The sequence below is a fragment of the Notolepis coatsorum genome (genome assembly GCF_963971535.1).
Source record: "Notolepis coatsorum genome assembly, chromosome: 18".
NCBI classification, from domain to species: Eukaryota; Metazoa; Chordata; class Actinopteri; order Aulopiformes; family Paralepididae; genus Notolepis; species Notolepis coatsorum.
Genome location: NC_140182.1, coordinates 79,011,487 through 79,038,897, shown reverse-complemented (window position 1 = coordinate 79,038,897; position 27,411 = coordinate 79,011,487). Strand labels below are relative to the sequence as shown.

The 27,411-nt window shown below is 43.3% G+C and overlaps 1 protein-coding gene across 3 annotated transcripts in view; it reads right to left on the bottom strand.

Moving 5' to 3' along the window:
- The window catches only part of LOC311245120 (NAD-dependent protein deacetylase sirtuin-3), a 50,481-nt gene that overhangs the window by 8,070 nt on the left and 15,000 nt on the right, over positions 1 to 27,411 (bottom strand). For 2 of the 3 annotated variants that reach the window (XM_084334910.1, XM_084334911.1), the window contains exons 2-6: positions 16,156 to 16,381; positions 13,846 to 14,043; positions 8,863 to 9,095; positions 7,473 to 7,573; positions 6,900 to 7,061 (exon numbers count right to left, since the gene is read on the bottom strand). In XM_084334910.1, the coding sequence (XP_084191036.1) occupies positions 6,900 to 7,061; positions 7,473 to 7,573; positions 8,863 to 9,095; positions 13,846 to 14,043; positions 16,156 to 16,373 (912 nt within the window). In that variant the 5' untranslated portion in view covers positions 16,374 to 16,381. The remainder of the gene's footprint in view (positions 1 to 6,899; positions 7,062 to 7,472; positions 7,574 to 8,862; positions 9,096 to 13,845; positions 14,044 to 16,155; positions 16,382 to 27,411) is intronic. The other variant, XM_084334912.1, reaches the window with a different exon arrangement.

Below are 27,411 nucleotides of genomic sequence, written 5' to 3'. Positions count from 1 at the left end.
CTGTTCTCTAATTTCCGTCGTTGGAGAATAGTTCCATGCTAAGGTCTGTGTCTTTGTCACGTTTAGTTTGTATCCTGAGTAGTGGCCATATTCCTTCAGTAGATCCATCAGTGCCGGGAAGCTCTTTTCTGGTTGCCTCATGTATACTATCACGTCGTCTGCAAATAGGCCTAGTTTATATTCCGTTCCCTTTATCCTTACTCCCTTGATGTCCTCGGTCTGTCTGATCAGTTGTGCCAGTGGTTCTATGAAAACGGCGAAGAGCGTCGGTGAGAGACAACATCCCTGTCTGGTAGCCCTCTCTAATCTGATTCTATCCGTCAAGCTGCCATTCACCTTAACCCTCGCTGTCGGTTCTTGATATAGCGCCTTGATCATCTTCATCGCCCTCCCGTTCAGTCCGAACCTCATCAATGTTTTATATAAGAATGTCCAGCTCACACTGTCGAACGCTTTTTCTGCATCTAGGCTAATCAGTACCGCGCTACCCCCTTGTTTTTGTATCTCCTCTACTATGTGTAATGTCTTTCTCACGTTGTCCTGTGTCTGTCTCCCTTTAATAAATCCAGTTTGATCTTCATCTATAATGTCTGGCATAAACGTCTCAAATCTTTTTGATATTATCGATGTATACATCTTGTAATCTACGTTAAGTATGGACACAGGTCTGAAACTACTACATAATTCCCTATCCTTCCCTTCCTTCGGTATCGTGGTGATTATGGCTTCCTTCCACGAGGGGGGCATTTTCCCCTCTTCCATCGTGTGTCTGAACGCCGCCCCTAACATGGGTGCTAATTCAGTTCTAAATGTCTTGTAGAATTCCGATGGGAATCCGTCGCTCCCCGGAGACTTGTTGTTTTTAGCTCTACTAATTGCCTCTTCCAGTTCTTTTTCCGTAATTATTTTATTTAATTCTTCATTCTGTTCTTTCCCTATCGATGGTAACTCTAGCTTCTCCAGATATGTTTCTATTTCCTCTTCTCCCGCTGCTTTTGGCTGTGTGTATAATTTCTCATAGTATTCTCTAAATGTCCTCTCTATTTCAGCTGGGTCCCTCAATATTTCATTAGTCTTTGTATCCCTTATTGTGTGTATCGTGTTCAACTTCTGTTGCGTTCTAATTCTCCTAGCCAACAGTCTGGTCGCTTTTGGTCCCTCTTCATAGTACGTTTGTTTCATGAACCTCGCTTTCTTTTCTATTTCCGTCAATAATTCCCTATTTATCCTGGCCTTTACTTCTTTGATTTCTCCGAGCGTTTCCTGTTCTTTTGATATCTGGTGTCTCCCCTCTAGCTTCTTCAGCTTCCCTATCAGATTGTGATATGTCTCCGTTCTGGCCTTCTTCAGCATTGCTGTTTTTTTCCATCAATTTCCCCCTTATCACTACCTTCAGTGTGTCCCATAGAATGTTCGGGTCTACCGCCCCGTTGTCATTTTCTTCCTTATATCTGGCTATCTCCTCCTTGATCTGACTCACCACCCCTTTGTTATTTAATATTCCTACATTTAGTCTCCAAATCGTGTTCCTCCGTCTCCCTTCTAGATCTACTGTCAGATATATGGCACTGTGATCCGATATGTCCGCCACTCCTATACTGCTCTCCCGTGCCCTGTAACTGTCCCCCGTCGTCATCAAAAAGTAGTCTATTCTCGCATATGTCACGTGTGGGTGTGAGTAATGTGTGTATTCCCTGTCCATGGCGTGCATCCCCCTCCAAACGTCTGTAATTCCCATTTCCGTCATCTGAATATTCATATATCTACTGATGGGTGCCCGTCCTTTTCTAGTACTCGTGGTGTCTAGGTCGTGATTCAGTACTACGTTAAAATCTCCCGTACATATCAATATCCCTTCTAGTTCCATCACTATCATATCAAAAATGGTCTCATATAAATCCCTCTCACTCTCTGGGGGTGCATAAACATTTACTAACGTAACCATTTGGCCCTCCATTTTCCCCTTCACCAGAACAAACCTTCCCTCCTTGTCTCTTACTTCCTTGATCAATTCAAATTTGACTGTTTTTGATTAACGTGATTACTCCTCTCCTCGGGTTTTGTTCAAAGGAACTATAGTATGCATTTTCATATCCAAATCTCTTCAGTTTCTCATGACCCTGTGCTATCAAATGTGTCTCCTGCAGAAAAATCACTTCCATCTCACTTTTTTTACATTTCAACATCACTTTGCCCCTTTTTATCGCATTATTCATTCCATTAACGTTTAACGACATCATTTTTATACCTTTAACCCTTGTCATCTTTCTTCTTCTTTCGTCTGTCAGTCCCCCCCATGTCACACTCATTTCCCCCTCCGGTTGGAGCCTCCGCTCTCTTCACCGAATACATATAATGATTAACATAAATAAAAAACATAAACTTTACATAAAGTGCTCCCAAGGCGTTCGGGGGGTCCCTGTGTCCCCCCCTGTCCCCTGCTGGTGGGTGAGGGGTAATTGCCCTCCTAGCGAGGGGCCCCCTCCTGACGGCTTGGGGGTTTGTAACCCTTGCCCCCAATCGCTCGTCATATTTGTCCAGCTTTCTTACTGTTTTTTTTGCTTTCGAGCTCCTGGTCAAAAGCGCTCCGTCCTTCCTTTTGATCAAAGACCCTCTTTTCTTGGTCCCTCTCAATGTGACTCATGTTTCATTGTCCCTCCTTCCTCCCATATCCGTGTGCGGTGTCTCCCGTGTACCCCTTTTTACTTTCTTTTCCTCTCCTCTATTTTCTATGTGATGTCCATTTATCCCCTTAATCCCTCCCAACTGTGTTACTCACAGCGTGTGTCTATGTATCTGTTTCAGTATGTTCTGTGTCTCGCCTATCAAACCTAGTTATATTTCCATTTATTTCCTCCATCAGCTTGTGTATTATGTGACCATGTATACGTTACGTTCATTTCTATATCCTGCCTCTACCTGGGAATGTGTGCTTATGCATATGTTATTTCAGTTTCTATACTTTGTCTCTATTTGAATAGTTTTTTCAATCTCTTGTGCGTGTACTCATCCGTTCGCCTCCTCCCGCCTCCTCTCCTTCTCTGGCCTCCTCATCCGTCTCCGTCCTCGCTCCGTCACGTTTCACCTCGGCCTTCTCCTCTCTCCTCTCTCCGGTTTCGGTCTCCCACTCTGATCCACCTGCGGGCTCCCTCCAATCTCTGCTGCAGGCTCCGCGTCTGGTCCTCCCGCCTCCTTCCTTCTCCGTCCTCCGTCATCCGTATCCCTCGCCGTCTCATCTCTCGCTCCGCTTCTCGTGCCGTCGCGTACGTCGCCGCCCCTTCCTCCCAGTGAATCCTTAGCGAGGTCATGGGTGACTGGAATCTCATTCCGTTTTCTTTCAGTGTTTTCTTCAGTCCCGCGTAGGACCTGCGTGTTATCGCTACCGCTGTTGAGTAATCGTGATCAAATGATAGTCTTTTCCCTTCGATTTCAATCTTCTTGGTCCACGCGGTTCTGAGTACCAATTCCTTAACCTCGAATCTCAGAAAGTTAATAATCACCGCCCTCGGAGGTCTGTCCGGTTGTGGTCTCGGAGCCAACGCCCTGTGGGCCCTCTGTATCTCCATTTTTTCCAGTCCCGTTTCCTTCAGTTGTTCTTTGATAAGCTTTTCCACATATAGGGTCACCGATTCCCCTTCGACTCCTTCTTTCAGTCCCCATATTCTGATGTTATTTCTCCGTGACCTCCCCTCCATGTCCGACATCTTTGTCTCCATCTGTTCTTGTTTCTGAATCACACATGTTAATACCTCGTGTATCTCCGTGTTCCATTCCTCCGCGTGTGCCGTCCTAGTCTGTAGCTCGGTCACGTTTCTGTCCTGTTCCGCCATCTTCTCCTCCACCCTTTTGATTTCTGTATTCATTTCACCTCTGAAGTCCTCCTGTTCCTTCCTCAATTCCTCCCGTAGCTTCCCAATATCATTCCTTATCGTGTCCGTGTTCAGTTTTATTGCCGCTGTTATGTTATCCAGTATCCCGGCCTGCATGACCACGGCCCATCCTGGCATTCCCGTGTCTGCCTCAGCGGTACCTCCCCCTTCTTCCGCCTGGCTTTTTTCGGCTTCGCTTCGGGGATTCTGTTTCTTCAGATTCTCTCCTTCTCGTATGTTCTCCATTTCTATTTCCTTCACAATCGTTGTCTCTTCCTTACTTCTCGTGTGCATTTTCATTTTTAATTACTTTTCGGGTCTTTTTTTATCAGTTTTTTCGCTCATTTGACCAGGAGCTCTATCGCACGTGTGTTATCCGTCTGCTCTCATACCGGAAGTCAACGAATGCCGTTATTGGTAATCAATAATCAGACTTCCCCCGCCCCCCCCCCCCCCTTTCATGCATTCATGGTGGAACATGATACCGATCATATGCATTTTGATTTTTAACTCTAGCTTGTGTAGGGACAAAACACCAATCGATTTAACGTTATTCCCCCTATAACTAGCCTTGCAGGAATGATCCCAGACCATTCCGATATAACGCTCGTATTCACGACGCTATAAAACGGGAACATATTGATGAAAAAATTATTTATTTATGGCATATTGAAGGGAAGGTTTATACTGTCAATTGACAATGACAATGGACACATAGCAATAATATAAAATATAGATTTAGCTCTACAAACAACCTCACACACAGTGAAAAGTTGTAATGAAAAGCTGGCGTCCTAGAGTGGGGCCCATCTAATCGAATGGCCCCGAATGTGTTAAAAGGATACTGGCTATTTGGACGGATGGATATTTGCATGGCAAAATTATTCCATTGTGAAACGGCTTTATATAATGTTGTCACTTTAATGTTTGTTCAATGGGGACGAACAACGTATATACGGTATCCGTGTTTCGATTCCACCCGTTGTGGACAGAAGCACGGATAAATCCGTGGCAAGTTGTTATTGCTTTTATTCCATTTTAATAACCTATTCAAGGACGCCGAGCGGCACTGCAGATATACCCTACTCTTTGAATTCGAGAAGGTGCAATACAGGCCAGATCCTCTTAGGGGCGCTATCGCGATAATGCAGTGTTCCCTGTGGCCGAACGGTGGACTTTTTTTTTTTTTTACTTTCAATGGAGTTTTATGTTAGCTCGATTCTGGATCTGCAGCCTGTAGCTTGGATTACGTTTTGCATTGCAGATTTCACCATGCAATAAGGGGATTTATCATCAGCCAATGGACATATCGATCTACCAGATGGCGATCGATAACGAAGAAATGCTCGGGGGATCCCACCGGACCACGGTAAGATCTTTTTCACAAAGTACACCCCGATCGGGCCTTGTTTTGATAGCCATCCAGGCGTTCAGCCTATGAGGCTAATGAGGCTAACGCGGTTATTGGTAATCAATAATCAGAAACGACGTCCCCCGCCCCCCCCCCCCCTTTCATGCATACATGCGTGAGGATCGTGCCGATCATATGCAGTTTGAGTTTTAACTGGAGCGTATCTATAACCGAAATGCCATTGGATTTAACGTTATTAGCCATTAGCCCATTATCTCGGCTTCCAGGAAATATACTAGACCAAATCCGGTATAATGCTTATATTCACGGCGCTATAAAATGAGAACGTATTGATAATTTTTTTTTTCTTTAAGCCATTTTGAAGGGACGGTTTATGGTCTCAATTCACAATGAGAATGGACAGATAGCAATACTATAAAGTATAGATTTAGCTCTACAAACAGCCCCACGTCTGTTTACATATCCCGGTCCTCTTGAGATTAATTAGACTCATCCCAGTGGCCACGAAAGTGTTAAGTACTGAAGGAATCCTTGTTTTTCAATGTGTATATAATGTAAATAACAGCATTATAATGTAAATATCTGCAGATGACGGCATCTACTCATAGATATTAGTTGTAAGAGGACAGTATCAGTCACTATGTCTGGCTCCAGTGAGGCTGCAGACGAGGGCCTGTTATCAGCAAGTCAAGGTCATTGTATGCAGCGGCACTGGGCTCTCACATGGTGGTGTGGCCACATCGTTTAGTAATATCAACATCGCCGTTTCTATAGTGATTTGGGTCAAAAGTGCCGTTGCCATAGTAACAGTCACAAGAGAGAGGTCGACATCGCAAGACTTGAAGACTGTAAGCTGTGGGGTCTTCAGGAGACTAGCCAGATTGAGACACGACGCACAGGCGAGCAGACACGTTGATCAGAGACTTTGAAAGGATCCTTCCTCCCCTCGCGGGGGGGGGGCAGGAATGGAGTGCCACATCATCGCTAGCTTCGGCTAACAGGGAATGGTTGTTGGTTATGATGAGGCCCAGAACCATTGGACTAATAGCATAAGAGACAGTGGAGAAGAATGAATTAAGACTGTTCAAGGACATTACAGAATTGGTTACATCTGGTACAAGGCTTTGTTTATGGAATAAACAGTTTTTCCAAGAAAGGTACCACGTTTGCCAGTGTCGAATTCTTCTGATTACGGATTGCATTAACAGGGATGAAACAGTTGTACAGCCAGTATGAGAAGGTCGACTTCAGAATAAGAGAAACACAACGCAGAAACTTCACGAACACAGGTGACGAGGTGATACTGGCTGATTATGACCGAAATCTATCAGTACCAACAGTTCTCCTTCAGTGATGACTGACACTGAAGGTTATTCCTTCCTTTGCTGCATTTAAAAGTATGATCTCCGGCCACTGTGTGTCGACTTGTAACCATTTTAGCCGATTCTCCATTGTTTCTTATTTATTGTGCCTATACTGTATGAAATGCTTTGTTTTGTAAGCTCGCCGTCCCCGTAAACGATGGTAACCTCGGTGTCTCACAAGTTGAAAAAAAGGTTTGAAATTAAGTGAAAACGAGATGGTGAGAGACGATTTTTAAAAAGGCATGCAGGTATTTCCCCCATTTATAATATTTCACTTTGGGAGGCGAGGTTTACCTGGAGCGACGTGCCCATGATGATCAGCAGATCTGCTTTGGGGAAGTCTTCAGAATGCAGGAAGTACTTCTGAGGAAGGTCCTCCCCGAAGAACACGATGTCCGGCTTGACCGTCGCGGCGCAGAACGTGCATATAGGGACGCTGTCGCTCATGATGGCACTCTGAGGCGAGAGTGATGGAAGGGGAAGTCGAGTCATGAATGACAAGGTACTGTACACGTCATCAGGGTATTAGCAGGTTTCAACAAGTTCGATTTAAGACTTTTTTAAGACCACTTAGAGCTACATTTTATACCAATTTCACGACCGTACTAGCAAAATAAATGATCATAGCAACACTCAACTAGTGGCTGCACTTGCACGCCAATTTGAATTCTCGCGCTTTCCATACAAGCCTTACCCGCAAAAAACAACAACTTGAATACAAAAACATTTCATATATATAATATTATTTCATCTCCTGACAGCTGGGCTGCCGGGCCTTAAATTGAGAATTATGAATGTAATACTTTTTAATACCCTGCAGATACCCTGGTTATAGTGTTTGTTGGAAGGCTGACCTCTGGTTCTCACCTTGGCCTCTTCAGCGGGGAACGGAGTGTAGCACAGGTGACAGGACGCCGTGACAAAACTCCCATGAGCCTCCACGAGTTTGTCATCAGGGATGCCACACACTGAGGGAACAGGAGTTACATGTGTCACACACACTGAAGGAACAAGAGTTAAATATGTCACACACTGAAGGAACACGAGTTAAATATGTCACACACTGAGGGAACAAGAGTTAAATAAGTCACACACTGTTAGGCCTTTCACACCGGCCAGGCTCCGTGGTGGAGCCGGTTCCCGAACGTAATCTTGCACCGGCCGGCGCGTTCACACCGGGATTAATTGGTTCAGAACGTGACAAATCGGTGCTCAGCTGGCACAGAATTTTATTTAGTTTTTTCCCCTCGCGAACCGTGACATTATCAGTGGGCGTGTCATATTCTAGGCTGTGAAGGCGAGCGTAAACGGGGGAAAGTAGAGAGTCGGCATTGCACTCAACCGATCCATTCAACAGGAAGTGATTTGCGACTGATTTCAAAACGAGATCCAATTCAAATGTATTGTCATTATACAGCACGAGTACAATACACCATCCAACCAGAGTGGATAAATGAATTAACATTTAAAAAAAATTACAGAGAGATTTGAACCTGGGACGATAGGATTCACAGGCAGCCGCACTAACCCGTTGAGCTAAACGGTCCGACATTAGCCGTTACTGACTAATCCATAGTTTACACTTGTCAAGAGCCAATTGCGCTTGTCGTCCAGTATTGGCATTAATGAATCAGATGTCATGCTAATATGTCATGTTCTACAGTAGGACTTACTACTATGATACCCATTAAAACAAGTAATTCGAATAATAGAAGCCTATTTTGCTGGAACGATTCATTTCAAACGTATACAGTGCGTGTGTGTGCGCTCGCGCACTGAGGCTCGCTAAGCCTTTCTCCGCCTGAGTAACGCCCCCCGTTGATGACGGAGACGGTGGAACGTTGGTACTGCTTAAATAGGTGTAAACGCGGACTGGTTGGCCAGAGAGCACCAAGGTTCAGAGGCTCCAGTACGGAGCTGGAGCTAGAACCAGAGCCCTGGTGGTGTGAAAGGGCTATGTGAGGGAAGACAAGTTAAATATTTTATCATATCTTATGCTGTGTGATTGATTGAAAACTTTATTAACAATTGTTAAGGGGATGCAGACCAGAAAAACACTTTCGTCTTGTTTACATCAGGGTCCCCCATTTTCAATTCATCAAGACATTTATGACATACAGATATACAGTACTGTTTCATCAAGACATTTATGACATGCAAGACATACAAATATACAGTACTAAAAGAATTGTGTTATCTTATCCCATCTTATTAACAATGGAAACTAAAAAAACAATAAAATTCTTCATATACTCACTCTTCTCCAGGCCGTCTATGTTCTGTGTGTAGAGGCGCAGCAGCAGCCTCTTGTGGTGCAGCATGCGGAGGAAGTAGTGGATGTAGTTTGGCCGGTGGCGGCCCGGGTACAGCTCCTTGGCCAGGGAGAAGAAGGGCTGCGGGTCGTCGGAGAAGTAGTCCATGTTGAAGACAGCCTCCGGGTAAGGGATGTTGTACTTCTTCAGGTTGGCGTACAGACCCGTCCCCGGGGTCCTGCAGGAGTTAGTTTAGTATGTTGTTGTTTTGGAGAGGTGTTTAATAAAAGAGCAATAAAATAGCATCCCTTACTGTAAGTATCATAGTAGTTTGATGGTCATTTCAGTTTTATCATGGTAACATATTCCTTTATTGATCGCCTTGGGGAAATTCGGGAATCATAGCAGCAAGGAGGAGAGGGGGTACAGGTATGGGCAGGGTAATAGTAGAAATACATAAATACAGGCAATACAATTTAATCTGAATATAAAAATATGAGAAAAAAAGAAACGGTGTAAAAATATATAATTAACTCTGAATATAAAACATTTACAGCCATTGTATAAATAATTGACCACGGTGAAAGTCGTGCATCACCATGGTACACCTTTTGTACTTAAATAATACTATGGTATAATCCTATGTAAACCATGATACCAATGGTAATAGAATGGGATTTCCATAATTTTGCTGGTCACTACCATCATGGCAATGACGAACATTTTTGGAAATATACCTTTTTGGAAATATCATGATATTTCTTCGTAAGGGATGCAGGGAGGCCGTACTGTGGTATATAGTGAGCTCCAAATAGTGAATCAAACAGAAATCACAATCGAACACCTTATTTCCCAGTATGTAGGTACCTACCAGGAATTAGCCTGGTCACATGGTGCAGTGACATAGCAACAAGCAGCAGACACAAAGGACTCCAACAGTGTGAGAAGACGAGGCAGTATTAGCATTCATCCAGACAGTAGATGACAACACTCGACTAGGTTAACTAGTGGTAGAAAGCGTGGTACTTCAGCCTCTAATCAACCCATCACCTGCTGTTCCGTGACGTCCCTCTGCATTGTGTTTGTTGTCGGTTGATGGCAATCTAAGCCTGTCACACACTGGTTCACCCCGTTGATTAGGGGTGTAACGATGCATCGATTAATCGAAATGCATAGATTCTAAATCGATGCATCGATTTGAATATGTTAGAATCGATTATAATCTAAATAATCTTTTTTATTTTTTATGTGTATTGTTTTTATTGACCTATAGTCCATTCATGCTGAGTGAATCAGTTCACCCAGCCACATTTGTGTATTAAAAATGTTTGGGGGAATTAACCGAAAATTTCTCGAATCGTGGTCAAATGAAGAGATTTCATGATGCATTGAATCGTTGCCTGAATAATCGTAATCGAATCGAAGTGGGGTCAAATCGTTACACCCCTACCGTTGATACATCCGTAATCAGAAGAATTAACACTGGAAAACGTGATCTCTTTCCTTGATGGTTATGTTTATTTCATAAACATAGACTTGTACAAGATGGAACAAATTGAAAGTCTTTGAAAGGTGGAGAAACAAAATTAATAATTCTATCTCTCTTGATGGTTGCGGCCTAGCTCCCTAGCCGAAGCCTGTCCTGTTAGCCAAAGCTATCTGTCCAATTAGCCGAAGCTATCTCTCCTCAAGTCAAGTCAAGAGTTTTAATTGTCACGGCATACAGGTATACAATGAAATGCGGCTGGTCTTGCCCGCGACGATGTGCAATACAGTGGTACAACATATAATAGAGTCCAATAAAAATACAGTGGTACAACATATAATAGAATCCAATAAAAAACAACAGTGCAATAAACAGGTACATGGTGTGCCATCTCGGTATCTGTACATAGTATTTACAGAGCATATAGGACATGCTAGGTAGCTTTAGTAGTGCAATACACTGTTCCTGATGTTATACTAATTTAAGTGGCCTTTCCTCTGGCCATAAGTGTGCGTGTGTGCGGCATGAGTGTTAAAGTGGCTGCTAGTGTGTGAGCGTGCTCAGCGTGCGTGTCGTGTATGTGCTAGTGTGTGCTTGTGTGTGGATAGTTCAGTTTCTGTGTCTCTCAATGTTCATTGTTCAAGGCTCTGATGGCCTGGGGGAAGAAGCTTAGCCTAAGCCTCTCCGTCCTAGTAGCTGGGGTTCGCAGGCGTCTGCCTGACCTCAGCAGCTGGAACAGGCTGTTATTGGGGTGGTGGGGGTCTTTCATTATCCTGCAGGCTCTGGATTTGCACCTCTTGTTGTAGAGCCTGCAGGGGAGGTAGCGCAATACCTGTGGTACGCTCGGCTGAGCGCACCACTCTCTGTAGGGCCTTCTTGTCCTGTGCCGTGCTGTTCCCATACCAGGCAGTGATGTTTCCGGTCAAGATGCTCTCTACAGCTCCTGAGTAGAAGGACTGGAGTATCTTCCCCGATACTCTGAACTTCCTTAACTGTCTCAGGTGGTAGAGGCGCTGCTTCGCTTTCTTTACTACTGTGTCTATGTGTGTTGACCATGTCAGATCCTCTGAGATGTGGACCCCCAGGTACTTGAAGCTGCTCACCCTGTCCACGGTAGCCCCGTTAATCATCAGTGGTGTGTGTGTCTCCTGCTGTCCTCTCCTATAATCCACGATCAGCTCCTTGGTTTTACCAATGTTCAGGAGCAGGCTGTTGTCCTGGCACCAACGTTCCAGTACCTCAACCTCCTCTCGGTAGGCCTTCTCGTCGTTGTCTGAGATCAGCCCCACCACCACTGTGTCGTCTGCGAACTTCACTATGGAGTTGGAGCTGAACTTGGCCACACAATCGTGTGTGTAGAGTGAGTACAGCAGGGGGCTTAGAAGGGCTTAGAAGGGCTGCACCCTGGTCCTGCGGCCTATCCGTTAGCCGACGCCTGTTCCGTTAGCCTCTAGCTATGTCCTCGTGGCTCCCCTCCCCCACCCTCCAGCCTCGAAGGAGGCTGGAGCTAACTCTGCTGTCTCGCTGTCAACGCTCATCTGCCTCGAACCCGGAAGAACCCACCGCTTAATGCCTTAAAGTCTCTATCTCTCGCGATGTCAAACTCTTTTCGTAGTTTGTATTTGTATTTGTGTTGTGTTTGTGTTACTATAGCAACGTCTCTCTCTCTCTCTTTCTCTCGGATGACCTCGGCCCACAAGCCCTGCATCTTATCTGCTCCCCAGCATCTTATCTCTCTCACAGGCCCCTGTCTGTGTCTCCCTGTCGGACCTCTCTTCCAGCCTGAGTGGAACGCACACACAGAGGAGATGTCTGTCTCATCTATAGATATTTACATTATATACACATATGAAAAACAAGTGCTATCTTTCACTAGGTTAATGGGACCTGGACATGAAAGGGTTTGGGAAGCCCTGCTGTACACAGTGTAGGGTGCTGAGGAACTGATGAGTGACCTCTTTTCTTGACCCTCTCATCACAACTATTGCTTTCCTCAGTCAAGCCAAGAGAGGGCGGGGGTTGGGATCGGTCAATTGGGGAGTGAAAGAGTGAGATGAAGAGGCAGATTAGAGAGAGAGAAAGCAAGAGAGTGAACGCAAAAGTGAGCAAGAGAGACAAAGAGAGAGAGGGGGACAGAAAGAAAGATAGAAATAGACAGTGAGAGGGAGACAGAGACAAGAGAGGGAGACAGACGGAGACAGAGATAGTGAGATAAACAGACGGAGACAGAGTGAGAGAGAGAGAAAGCAAGAGAGAGAGAGAGTGAAAGCAAGAGAGTGAAAGCAAGAGAGAGAGTGAGAGCAATAGGGTGAGTGAGAGAGTGGGTGAGTGAGGGGGGTCTGGAGGAAGAGAGAGAGAGAGAGAGAAGGGGGGCTGGAGGAAGAGAGAGAGAGATGAGGGGGGGCTGCGTCTATGCCTTCTACGACGCTGTTCGGTTTCCGGGTTCCTCTGATTGGCCACTAAGCCCACGTGACCCTACGCTAGCACGCCCCCCTTATCGCCGCCAGTTATCGCTTACGCCCACGCATGCGCATGAGTCGCGACAAGCCGCTTCAATGACAGAGATCTCATATTTGCGAATGCATAAACTATATCTTAAATTATGGCTATGTGTCTAATATGGCCGTCGCTTATCAATGACTTGTTTTGTTTACATCAAGGTGAACGCTGTTACGCTGCCACCACCCACTTCAATGACAGAGCTCTCATATTTGCGAATGCATAAACTATATCTTAAATTATGGCTATGTGTCTAATATGGCCGTCGCTTATCAATTGACAGCTCTCATATTTGAGAATGCAACAGCGTTCACCCTGATGTAAACAAAACAAGTCATTGATAAGCGACGGCCATATTAGACACATAGCCATAATTTAAGATATAGTTTATGCATTCGCAAATATGAGAGCTCTGTCATTGAAGTGGGTGGTGGCAGCGTAACAGCGTTCACCCTGATGTAAAGTAGCGATTTTTTATTAGTTTGTCATGACAAACCAATTACATAATCCAACATATGTGTAAAGAAACAACATATTCCAGTTAACGGTATATTTTTTTAATGATTCATTACGGTATAAATTAGGTTAACTGGAGCTGCATATTGCTGGCTCTCATATTTGCGAATGCAACAGCGTTCACCCTGATGTAAACAAAACAAGTCATTGATAAGCGACGGCCATATTAGACACAGCCATAATTTAAGATATAGTTTATGCATTCGCAAATATGAGATCTCTGTCATTGAAGCGGCTTGTCGCGGCTCATGCGCATGCGTAAGCAATAACTGGCGGCGATAAGGGGGGCGTGCTAGCGTAGGGTCACGTGGGCTTAGTGGCCAATCAGAGGAACCCGGAAACCGAACAGCGTTGTAGAAGGCATAGACGCGGGGGGCTGGTGGAAGAGTGAGAGATGAGGGGGGGGCTGGTGGAAGAGTGAGAGGTTGGAGGGAGGGAGGGAGAGAGGGAGAGAGGGAGAGAGGGAGAGAGTGGCCCAGACACCCACCTGAAGTCTGGTATCCCACTGGCGGTGCTGATCCCTGCCCCAGCAACCACCACCACGTTCTGGCAGCGACCCAGCTTGACCAGCCGGGCCACCGACGCCAGGCCTTTGCATGACGGTGGCTTTACAGAGCCCAGGGCGGGCCTGGACCCAGAGGACCGGCCCTCTTCTGGGTGGGTGCTGGTACCCTTCAATGCCTTACTGAAAACACAGTTCCCAAAAGAAAAAGACCATGCACATTAGGGCTGGGCGATATGACGATATTATATAAATATCGGGTACAGTTCATTAACGATACACTTTTTCAACGTATCGTGGATATCGTGATGTTTTGCCCAAGAGGATTGTGTCGCGTCAATCTGTCCACACGTTACTCGTTCATATCTCAGCCTGTGCTGAGATATGCCCATTCCGCGGTCTGTTAATAAAGTTTTCAATCAGACAGATGTATGGAAAGGCTTTTATTATAACATTCGTTGTAGTAAAATCATTATGCCTCATTTAGTCATCCTGTGAAGCACTGGTCTCCTACTCGACGGCCGCGGGGAGCTAACGTTAGTAGCTTTGTTGATGTTCAGCACACGGGACATTCAGGAAGTCAAAAACTAATAACGCTTGCCGATTGGTGCTAAGAAAAGCAGGGCGGGTGCAAGCGGTGTGACGTCATTGGCAGACTCGACTGTCAATCAAAATGATTATGTTTCCGTCAGAATGAATTAATGAAAACTGTATTAAAAGGTTGCAGAATGGGTACAATACAGTACAGGAGGATGAAGACCAGAAAAAGACTTTCGGCTTTTTTACATAAGGGTCCTCCATTTTCAATTCATCAAAACATTTAGAGACATACATATATACAGTAGTTTCATTAAAATGCTATTTATTGATTGATTGATTTAAAACTTTAACATATTGCAGAATGGGTACAGTACAGCTCAATACATACAATTGTTAAGGGGATGCAGACCAGAGAAAGACTTTAGTCTTGTTTACATCAGGGTCCCCCATTTTCAATTCATCATATTTCATATCTAAATCATATAATATCTCATATGCAATATATAATCTAATAATCTAAATCTAATATAAAAATGCTAAATGCATGGGTATTTTATTTTGTCTTTAATGTTAGCTTGCAAACTCAAATACTGTCTTGGTAAGCCTCATAATGAATTGTTTGGGGTAAAAAAGAAAAACATCGTGATGTGTATCGTGTATCGCCGAAAGGTCAGAAAATATCGTGATATCATATTTAGGCCATATCGCCCAGCCCTAATGCACATTGTTTTTGACTTTTTTATATATTTTCTATTTAAAAAAGGACCGTGTACATTCCACTCCCTTCTCTAGCAGAGAAGGTGACAGCATAGAGACACATGAGAGAAGGTTCTTGTGTGATTTGGCAAGAAGGGGTACAATGAGGCAGGAGTCTTAAAAGGAACACACCAACATTATTGAAAATACAGTCTTCCACTCACCGTCTTCTCCAGAGTCGGACAAGAACATAGATACCAATTTCTGTGCGTTCAGTAGAAAGCTATCCGTCTGCATGCTAGCCTAGCTTAGCACAAATTAATCTAAGCGGATACGGACCACTAGCCTAGCTTAAAACTCCGGGAGGTGCTTTTGGCTAACAGCTAGGCTAGTGGTCCGTATCAGCTTGATAGCTTTCTACTGAACGCACAGAGAGGAGACTGGCATCTATCTTCTTGTCCGACTCTGGAGAAGACGGTAAGCTCATTCAGCATAATGTTGTCGTGTTCCTTTAACCATACCACCTCTGGTCACCCCTTCAAGTCAGTTCCATACTTTTCGGTGCATTGTCCAGGTCTACATTGACATGATCTACAATAATGAACACAATCTCCATAATAATTAGGCTGCACAATGTTGCGGATATTTTGTTTTACTAAGTCCAGTGAGCTTAAGAGAAATTGAGATTGAAAAGAAAAGTTTATTCTGTGTGCACAGAAGTTCAAAACGGAGTACAAGACCATCTGAGGAGTGAGCCCCGTTTACTTTCAGATTTACAGTAAAACAAATCAAGGTTTGCATACAGGAAAAAAAATTCTATACTGATCTATTGAAGTCTGTACCCACTGTGGCTACGAGTGGTTTAAGACAAAACATGTTCTCTGTATGTCAGAGCGTTCCGTAGTAAGCAGATTCCTCATAAAATGGAGTAAAGGAATAGTACAAGAAATATTGTGTCTCGTCTTAAAGGGTAACAAAGCATTAAGAGGGTGAACATTTGATTTTTCTATAATAACAACTCAACTAATAATATTGAATCGACAACGAGGTAGCCGTTACCTTGCGGACAAAACATCCTGCCCGCTGACATTCATCTGGCTGAGGTCTTGGGCCAGGGCGGAGTCAGTCTGCTTCCTGCGCTGCCCTCCGTGCAGGCCGGGCACAGACTCCTGGGGTTTTCCTGGCTCTGCCTGCCTGGCCTGGGTGGTGGAGCTGCGGGTGACCCTGGTGAGAGGGCCGGGCTGGGAGGCCTTTCTGTCCAAGCTGGACCTGCTCATTTCACAACCTGTTGACGTTGAGGTGGGAAAAAAGAAAATCTTCAGCCTAAATGCAAAACATCATCATATTCTCAGCTTTTCTGTCATACGTTAGCCCAATCGTAGCCGTGCACAGATTAGATTTATATGCAGGTACCGTACGTACAGACAGATGTGGATATATATACGGTAAGAATAGATATACATTACACACGTTATATACAGTATTATTGTACATGCCATCATACAAAGTTATATGGGTTATATGCAGGTGTATAAGTAGGTATATAGAAGGATTATATGTAGGTAATGGTATGTACACAGATGTGGATAAATATATAGCCTATACAGTAAGAATATATATATGGTATATACAGCATTATTGTACATGCCATCATACAAAGTTATATGCAGGTGTATACCGGTAAGTAGGTATATAGAAGGATTATATGCAGGTATATTCAGATAGTAGCGTTGACTAAAAGTACCGGTGTACTGCTCCATTGTCAGATGATGGAAAACAAGCTTCTGTGAGACCAGAACATTTGACCTGGGATGCTTGTGAAAAAAGTTCTCTCTTCTTCTAAATTCCAAATAAGCTAATTATTAGATTCAAATGTATCGTCATCAAACAGCAAGTACAGTACAATGAAAACAAGTTTGGCATCCAACTGTAACAGTAAAGTGCAATAGTTAATATAATATATAAATTAGTACTACTTAGTAATAGTGCTAATCAGATGTATGTACAGAGTTGTAGTATTACTATATTATATATTATTATACTGCGATAACAGAAAATATGAAGCATTTCTTGCTTTTCCTCCAACTAAGCTAATTATATATTAACTTGTTTTAGTCAAACCCAAAAACACACCCATCCCCCCCCACCCCTGCCAGCTTTCTGACCCATAATTAAAAAGCTGTTATAATAAAATCATAGTATCGTTCCTTTGTGCTCATCGCCCTTTGCCCGCTGTAAAGCTGAGATGTTTTAAAACTGTCAGCTCTGTAACAAAAGATAATGGCTGCAATATATATTTAGCACCCCCCCCCCCCCCCCCCCTATTCCACTCCTCCTCCTTCTCAGCAGCTATGCTAATACAGTCCACAGCTGTGGCAGCTTTACTGTTCAGGGAAAGAGAGTAGAAGGAGGGGGGGTGGGGTCAGTTAAAAAGAGGGGAGACAGGGGTGAACAAGAACCTCTAGATTGACTGTGTGTCAACAAACCCAGCTGGGAGAGAAAGGAGGATGCCCTCACACCCCCCCCCCCCCCCCCTCGCACAGAGGAGAAAGGGAGGAGGGGGGTTAGGGGGGGTGCAGAGATAAATGATATGGAGGCGGGATTCAATAAAGAGGGAACAGAGGAGGAGAGGGATGGGAGGAGGAGGGGGGCATTTTCCAAAGCTTTTTCTGGGTCTTCAAACAACTTCCATGAGGAATGAGTGTGAGTGATCAGGGAGAGGGAAGGGAACAAGGAGACAAAGGAACTACAACCCATAAAACAAGGAGGCTTTAGAGAGCGGGGAGGAGGAGATAAGGCCCGGCTATTCTCCTGCACCTTATCGCCCTCGGGAGGAGGTGACGGGGGAGCAGGAGGGGGGGGCTTTTAAAGACATTACTGGAGCAATACACAACACAGCAGTAAACACATTTAGCCTGTAGGACACCAAGAGGTCTCTCTCTTCTGGCTGAGAGCCTTTTTCTGCTGCTTACAAACGGAAGCTAAAAAAACAAAGCTAGTGTTCTGGGTGCTTCTCAAATAAGGACTTAGGACTGTATCCTCTCTTCGAGTCCGTTTGGTCTTTAAATAAGGGTTAGGGCTGTCTCCCCTCTTCGAGTCCGTTTGGTCTTTAAATAAGGACTAGGACTGTCTCCCCTCTTTAAGTCTGTTTGGTCTTTAAATAAGGACTAGGACTGTCTCCCCTCCATTTGTCCATTTGGTCTCTAGTCCACCAAGACTTTGTTAGACTTTGTATGCTTTTCCATTGCTGGATACTAGATAGATAGTTTATTGGTCCCCTTGACATTCAGGTATCCAGTAGTTCTCATCAGTCAATATTACAGTTGGCAAACATTAAAAAAAGACAAACATGAAATGGACAAACAATAAAAACAGTACTAAAGTAAAAAAAATAATAATAATAATAAAGGCAGCAGTAAAATAGATCAATAAAACAAGATAAAGGAGCACTGTTGCAGTGTTCAAAATTGCATTCGCTCTTGCACATTGTCCAATGGGAGGAGACAACTCATGACTATTATATACGTTATATATATACAGGGACGTGCACAGGACTTTAGAGGGGCAGGTGCTCAAAGGCTGAAAAGGGCACTACACTTGTGTGTATTTATAAACCGAGCGCGCGTAGCGCGCAAGGACGATTTTTAAGGGCCCTTTTCAGGCGGGGGCCCCCTTTTTATGCTTTTTGGGGGGTTTTGGTGATCAAATATTGAATATTGAACTATAATAATCAGTGCAGGAGCTCACTTATCCTTGAAAGACACTTTTATCACTGACTTAAAAGGCCCATACATCTCCATAAATGTTCAGGGGGGAGGGAATAAGTGCTTACCCTACAGACCCCAAGAAGTGCTGTATATTCTGTATTGTTTAATATAAATGCATTTTTTATTCCAATCCCGATTTGTATTTGAGATTCCCAAATCCCATCGGACTTGACTTCTTCGTGTCCCTCAATGAGTGTAATACCAGCATTCAACAGCGGTTTCTATCATCATCATCATCATTACCCACGCTATGCATAAAATATATAGGTCCGCGGAGAGGCACGGTGAGGAGGCCGTGCAAATGACAATGGAATATGGGGCATCTCTCTCTCTTTACCTAATATTTTGATTCTATCCTGACATTTTTCAGTTGGAAGGGCAGTCTATATGCGTAATGGTAAAAAAAAAAAAAAAAAAAAAAAAAAAACATTTTTAATTTTTTTTCAAAAAGGGCACTTTTTTGATGAGGCTCAAAAAGGCAGGTGCTCAGGCACCCCTTGGCCTCTATGTGTGCACGTGCCTGTATATATACATATTATACTACAACTCTGTACATACATCTGATTAGCACTACACTCTGTAGTACTAAATTTTATATTTTGTACCCAGTTTAATCACCTGTACATTGTATATACAGTAACTATTGCACTTTACCGTACATTTGCACTCTGGTTGGATGTCTTTTCGTTGTACTGTACGTATGATGTCAATTGACAATACATTTGAATCTAATCTAATATTAGTCGACTAAGAGTTTTCTACACACAGGACAAAAACTAGACTTGTGGCAAGAACAAAACAAAAAAAAACTCACATTCTCCAAATCTCACTTCATTTCTTGTAGTTACTCAATTTTCTTTCCCACCGTGCCTCCCGAAAGGCCCATCAGAAGAACCATCACAACCTACAGAACTATTAAAAACAGCAGGGGGCGGTGGCTCACCGCTTTTGTCTGGAGCGTCCCTCAAAAAACAAAACAAGACACTGCCGAGTAGAAGCAGTAAATCACCGGCCAGGTTATTAAGGAGCGGCACAGAGTAACCAGACCTCCGACACCGTCAAGCCTTTGAAGAAAAACTTGGAAGTGCTTTTATGGAATCTGAACATTGCTATGTGTATTTATTAATTTCAGATATGAACGAGAGAAGTACGACTAAGGGACATGAAGTCATAGGGTAACATTATTATTATATTTTATTTAAATAACGTAAACACAGCGGGGCTCCTTTGATAGGGCCAAAATCTAATCTAATCTAATCTGTGTGATACTGCTGAAGGCTTAAAAGGTCTCCACCGTAATGTACTGAACACACTGGGAAGGAAATTAACAGCCAAATACGGTTACATTTTGGCTGCGACAACTTAAGTTTGTCTACTCTACCAGCCACTGGAACAAATATAAAAACCAACCAGGTATAGTTTGTGGGTTATTTTTAGATTTTTTTTTTTTAAATAGAAGATAGATAGAATAGAATAAAAGTACTTTATTGATCCCGAGGGAAATTCAGCACCACAGATCGCTCACAATAAACATTTAGGTAGTCAAACATCAAAAATAAGAATACAGTCAAAGATATACATTTAAAATATGTATATACATTCTAAAATATACTTAAAGAGGTCTGGTTCCTGTCCCGACTGTACAGTCCGACTTTCTGAAATGTAGAATTCAACCCTCCTTTACAGTGCAATAATAATAATGAATAATTACTTGCATTTATAGCGCTTTTCTAGACACTCAAAGCGCTTTACAATGTAGGGTGGAAATTGCCTCCATCACCACCACTGGTAGCAGTGTAGCACCCAACATTGGGCTATGCAGGCTCAATGGCTACCATACACTAGGTAGCCTCGTCTTGTACACCTTCTGGTGTAAAAACCTTCTAAAATATAAGGTCACGTATAATAAAAGTAGGCCACGGACGAACAGGAGGAGAATAACAATTCCAAGTGTGTGTCATGAATAGTAAAGTCAGGCTGATGCTCGAGGGTCAGCGTTACATGTTATCTATTGTGAGGGAGGGAGGAAGGGGGGGGGGGGGGGGGGGGGGTCTTAACCAGCCTGAACATGGGGGCTTAACTCCAAAAGGCCATGGTAAAAACCAACAGTGACCATGGTCGTGGAGGGGAAACCATGGTGAGGAAGAGGCTAGCAACGGCCTGTCAGTAATGGAATGAGCAGTCTGACACAAGCAGGCCCCGGGGGAAATGGCCGACGTAGAGACCAATCAGGAGACAAATTGACAAGTCATTTCAGCCAAGGAACCCAATGTAAACACGTGAGGAGGATGATCATGTGTCATTATTCATACTAGTTGTATTTACAAACATCATTCCAAGTCCCATACACACAAGTGCATAAAATACTTTTTTTTATACCATAAGAATGCTATATTTAATCAAATATCTATGCTATAATCAAAATTCAAACTTTTCTTCCCTCAAAACTCTTAAACAATATGTAATAATCTTGCAAGAAGATCCTCTTCTCATTTACCAACATCAACCCAAGTCCCATATACACAAGTGCATACATGTTTTTTTTAATACCATAAGAATGTTATATTTAATCAAATGTCTATGCTATAATCAGAAATCTAACTTTAACGATATGTAATAATCATGTGACAAGATCCTCCTCTGATCCTATGATTGTTCTTTAATGACAAAAAAGATAAATCCCAGTATAAATAACAAAAGGTTTAGAGCGGATTTGAGATCCCCCCCCCCACCGGTGGAAAAGACTGAGCCTAGTGTTGTTACGAGGGCCCGGCCACCGCACCGGACCACCAGGAGTGTAGCCCCTCGTACGGAGGTTACAGTAATCTAATTAGAACTATCCCACAACACTGGGAACCTCCTCGGTGCTCACTGCCACCCCCCAAATAAAAACAGGGTCTCGGCTAATCCTTTTACAGCTCAGGAGCAGGGACCAAAACATCTCCCAGACAGAATGCCACCACACACACTGCATCCAAAGTCCTGCTTGAACAGTTGGTGTCACTACAATAAAGACGTGCTCCATCGACCGTGGCTTGAGCTACAAGTATTTATAAAGGCAGCAGGGACTAGGGATTGATTTTGGAACAGATATCGATCGGCAAATCTCTGAGGCTGAGAGATGAATGATTGGAACATCTCTAATAAGACTCAGGCAGAGTAAGTAGTTAGCTACAGGTGGTAAAACAATTAAATAATAGCTCCATTTTGGGAGGAAAGACCTCATAACAAACTAACATTCACTTGCATTTCATATTTTATTTCCCCAAGGGGATCAATAAAGGAATATCTTATATTATTTGAGGGGAAAGTGTCCCCAGACGTAAAAAGGTTCTACAATTTCAAACATACATGCGAGATGTATTATTATCTATACTATAAAAATATGTAAATCATAAATAATTTAAGAAATGTTAAGATTTCTAATAATAGTAACTTGAAAAAACATATTAATCATAGAACAATAATTTAGTAGGAAAGCTGGTCAAACAGTAGACTTCAAATCACAACAGTAGGCTATAGCGGTATGAAATGTGGTTTTATCTTCGGTATCACTTTTAATTTGAAGTCAATCTGATACATAAAACTCTGAAATGTGTAACCTAGATAGTAAAGTTGAATAAAGGATAGGTCACAACTTCGTCCTTCAACCAAGGTGCCTGAACTGGAAGAAACTACCAACTACCAACTTCAGCAACTCTTTGGAGGATGGATGTTCTAAAAAAAAAAGCTCCTTATTCGTACAATTAAAACCAACGTGTTCCGTCACGGTTCTTTCTTTGTCTCTGAATTGTATGAATAAAGAGCATTATTTTTAGAACATCCATTGGCCTCCAAGGAGTTGCTGAATTTTTCTCCCTTGATAAATATTTAAGTGTAAAATCTGAGACAACCGCATATTACCTAGTCCATCTCGAGACCAAAATGCATAGTAAACCTATATTTAATGTTAAAATTCAGTAATTAAATCAAGCCATATTCACATTTTCTAAATATTGCGTTTGGCTGCTTAATGAAGATGAACTTCTATGCATATCCACATGGGTTTTATTTTTGGCTCAGGTGGCCCCAGCAAGAAGACGGTCTCAGAAAACACATGCTTATTCTAGGCATAAAATATTATATATATGCCAGCAGCTGGAGAACTAACGGCTGCAGAACTCGAGAACTATTAGGAACGTCTGACCACTTAAGTGTGTCTTGACACTTAACCACTAAGACCTGCACAGACTACAACTTATGATGTATATCATGTCAGTTGGGGTACCTTGTCTGTACAGCACCTTGTGTATATGGTTTACTTTTACTCCTACTCATATAGTATATATTTCAGATAAAAATTCTTTATTGCCTATATTTATTGTAACGTATAATATAACCGATAGGACATACAGACCCTTATCTGCACCTTTGTTTACACACCCTTTATTTCTCATATTTTTATATTCAGTTAATTATATTGTTTACACTGTTTATTTTTCTCATATTTGTATATTCCAATCAAATTTTATCGCCTATACCAACCCTCCCCCCTTCCTCCATGCTGCTATGACGCCCGAATTTCCCCAAGGGGATCAATAAAGGAATATCTTATCTTAAAATAAAAGTGATCGGTCAAACTTGTCCGAGACACAGCATTACCTAGGCTACATAATTTTAGGCCCTATGATTTTCATCGACGGATGAGCAACGATGGTACATGCTTTAACTCTTATCTAAGTGTGACCAAGTACTCATCCGACGATGATAAAGATTTTTCCACATCCAAAGTATCCGACATTGGATTTGGACGGTCTTGATGCCCGCCCCCCCCCCCCCCCCCCCCCCCCCCCACACACACACACCTAAAGCCCAGAGCATTTAACCTCCCATTTACACCGGGATTGTTCTTCCTCTGGTCTGGGGAAGGGAAGCGCAGCGGTCTTTGATTTCTGCAGCCCCCTGTGTGAGCAGTGCGCCCTGGCAAGCTGGTCTCCATGGAGATCTCTTCAAGTCTTCTGGAGAGGCGAGAGTGTCGTGTTCTCTTTACTCGCCCGTTCACTAATGACATATCACTTTGTGTCGCATCTTTGTTGGACTTTCAATTGACACAAAGCAGCTCGGCCTAATTTGTGTTGGTATATTGTTGGCCGAACAGAGGAGAAGGTTGGTGTGCGTGGTGGAGCCTTGCTGCCTGGTAGGTCTATGGCCAACTAATGACTCTTGTCCAGTTACTTTTTAAGAGGTGACAGCGTTAATTAAAGCTCCAATCAAACTATTTTCTTGTGCCCTAATGATAAGCGCTCAATGAAGAAACCCACTCCCATTGCCAAAAGAAAGTCTAACAAGTACTATGGAATTACACACTACAACTGTATTACGTGGCGCATAATGGCCCCCAAACAGCATTGCTAACTTGAGACCCGCGTCCCTTTGATGTGAACTTCAGGACAATGTGATGCTACAACATAGTACATACCCTACCACATGGCCCCTAATGGCCACCACAACTCATAGACAGTGCAGATAGATAGATGCTACCGTCTACATACCCTACCACAATACACATGGCCCCTAATGGCCATCACAACTCATAGTGCAGATAGATAGATGCTACTGTCTACAGTACATACCCTACCACATGGCCCCTAATGGCCATCACAACTCAACGTGTAGATAGATAGATGCTACATACCCTACCACATGGCCCCTAATGGCCACCACAACCCAACGTGGTGTGGATAGATAGATGCTACATACCCTACCATATGGCCCCTAATGGCCACCACAACCCAACGTGTAGATAGATAGGCGGTGAGAGCCAGCAGATCACCAGCATATGACCATACATAGACAATTTCAGAACCCACTCTAACTCAAAATATTGCCTCAATATCAGCAAACCAAGTAGGCTAAATTGTAAACAAACCCATTTAGACCGTTTAGAAATGTCTCCAAACCAAATGACGTAAACAAAGTCAATGATGGGGCTACAGAGGCATTATGTTCTACCTCATGAGGGGCACTTCGCCAAAAACATACTTATGATAAACAATATCTCACACATATCCCAAACCATGGACAGTTTTGTACACATTACCCTAATTTAGTTGGACAGTTACTGAGAGTTAGCCTGTTGAGTTTGACTATGTCCTACTGCCAAGGGGTGAAGGTTTGGTTTCAACATTTGGTACTGGGCTGCTCACTAAGGTCTAATGTCAGCCGTATGCATGCCTGCCTCTCTTGGCTTAACGTTGAAAATAGGTTGTCTTTGTTTTAATACACTTGTGCTGTTCAAGTTGGTCATGACTCATGAGCAGTAAAACTCCTGTTTTTATACATAAACAGATTGTTTATAGTAATACTGTGTGCATGATCATTACACTACTAGAGCTTCCAGTAATGGGCAGCTTGAATTACCAGGTCCAAAAACCAACGCTTTAAGGAGATCTTTTATTTTTAGATCATTGACTCTTTGGAATAACCTGCCTCAAAACCTCTGCTGCATTTACAGTAAATTAACTTTAAAAAGATAATCTTAAATTGTATTTAACACTGTAATGTATTATGGCCGGCTAGGTGGTGCAGTGGGCAAGGCACTCACCACCAATGCTGGAGACGCTGGGTTCGAGCCCAGCTCTCCACATTGTTTTCAGTTTGGCTGGTCGTCCGTACTAATACAATTGGCAGTATTAGGGGGAGGGAAAACTGATGGGTGGGGATCGGACGTTGTGGACAGTGACTCCTACAGGTCGGTTGGTGTGCCTGCGCAGTAGAATCAGGACCCTCCAACCTAACAAGGCCACTGGCCATGACATTGACAATATCCCCTCCAAATTCCTCAGCAGCCGCCATCACCCCAGTCATCACACACATAATAAACCTCTCCATAAAACAGGGACACGTCCCCAAAGACTTCAAAATTGCAAGAGTGACCCCCCTGCACAAAAAAGGCAGCAAATTAGACCCAGGCAACTACCGCCCTGTTTCTATTCTTACCTCCAAAAATTTTCTACAAACAGGTCGAAAAGTAACCGTCATGTACATGTCAAAATACTTCCCAAAGGTCAGTGAATACCACGACCACAACACCAGAGGGAGCTCCACAAATCATGTTAAACCCAGATTTGGCTCAAACAAGGGACTAAACACGTTTCGAACGACCTACAGACAGCAGAAAAAAAAATGAAAAAAAAGGTGAATCCCTCCAGTCCCTACCCACCTTCAAAACCGCTCTCAAAGAGCACCTATGGGAGGCTGCAATTCGAAACTGGCCCCTGTAAACATCCAAACCCCCCCACCTACAATGTACAGTTTTCTTCCCCCTCAAATGTATATACTCTCTTTTAGAAACTCTGTCTCTTAAACAGTACTGTATATTTGTATATCTTGTATATCTGGATGTAAGTTAACAGTACTGTTTATCTGTATGTCATAAATGTTACGATGAATTGAAAATGGGGGACCCTGATGTAAACAAGACGAAAGTCTCTCTGGTCTGCATCCCCTTAACACATTCAGGGCCAGACCCGAGATATCCCGGGTTAACTCGCCATGCTTTTATTCGCTATTTCCATTCATAATCCATCGAGGGAGCCTGATGTTATCATTGGGAATGGGTCTGAGATCGCAAACGTCCAATACCACCGCCTAATGCCTTGTGGCCGGTATTGCACATCCTTGGAAACTCTCTAGCTTGGGATGTATGTCGATCTAAAAAGTCCAGTCCGGGTTTTCCTAGTCAGGCATGGCGAGCGGTTATAACACATGGATTATTAAGTACTCCCGATTCATGTTCTTTGGTGGATTATGTTGGCAACGCGATCGACATCAATACTTGGAATGGCGATCAGATAATTGGAATATTCTTTTTGCAGTACATCCTAGGGCTGGGCGATAAAACGATAACTATCGCGATAAATTATTTCCTCGAAATAAACATGAAACGTGGTCGCAAAGTTTCGATATCGATTTTTTCACAAATTAAACGATACTCGATGTCAAATGGGCAATAGTTTTATATCCATAGCTATGATATTTAATATAGTTTTAGCCCTGCAAACACCGGCATGTATCCCCATTCATTAACTCATTGGACGCCAGTCATGATGATAGACGGGTTAAACTCGCCGCCGCTTGAGCACCAATCAGGTTTTAATCGTTATTTCTTTTATTAGCGATATCCATTCATTTTCATCCATCCAACCTGATGTTATCGTTGGGAATGGGTCTGAGCTCGCAAAAGGGCAAATACTGCTGCCTATCGTCTCCCTCATGGTATTGCACATCATTGGATTGGATTGGCTGGGGATGTGCATCAAGAAAAAAAGTCCGGTCCGGGTTTTGCTTCTCGGGCATGCAGTATCGTTGTACCACGTTGACTGGGGGGACTGGGAGCAGCGTGGGTTATGTGTTTTGGACTATAACATTGGATCAATGGGGGCGGCTAGGTGGTGTAGTGGGCAAGGCACTCGCCACCAATGTGGAGACGCTGGGTTCGCGTGTTCGAATCCAGCTCTCCACATTGTTTTCAGTTTGGCTGGTCGTCCGTACTAATACAATTGGCAGT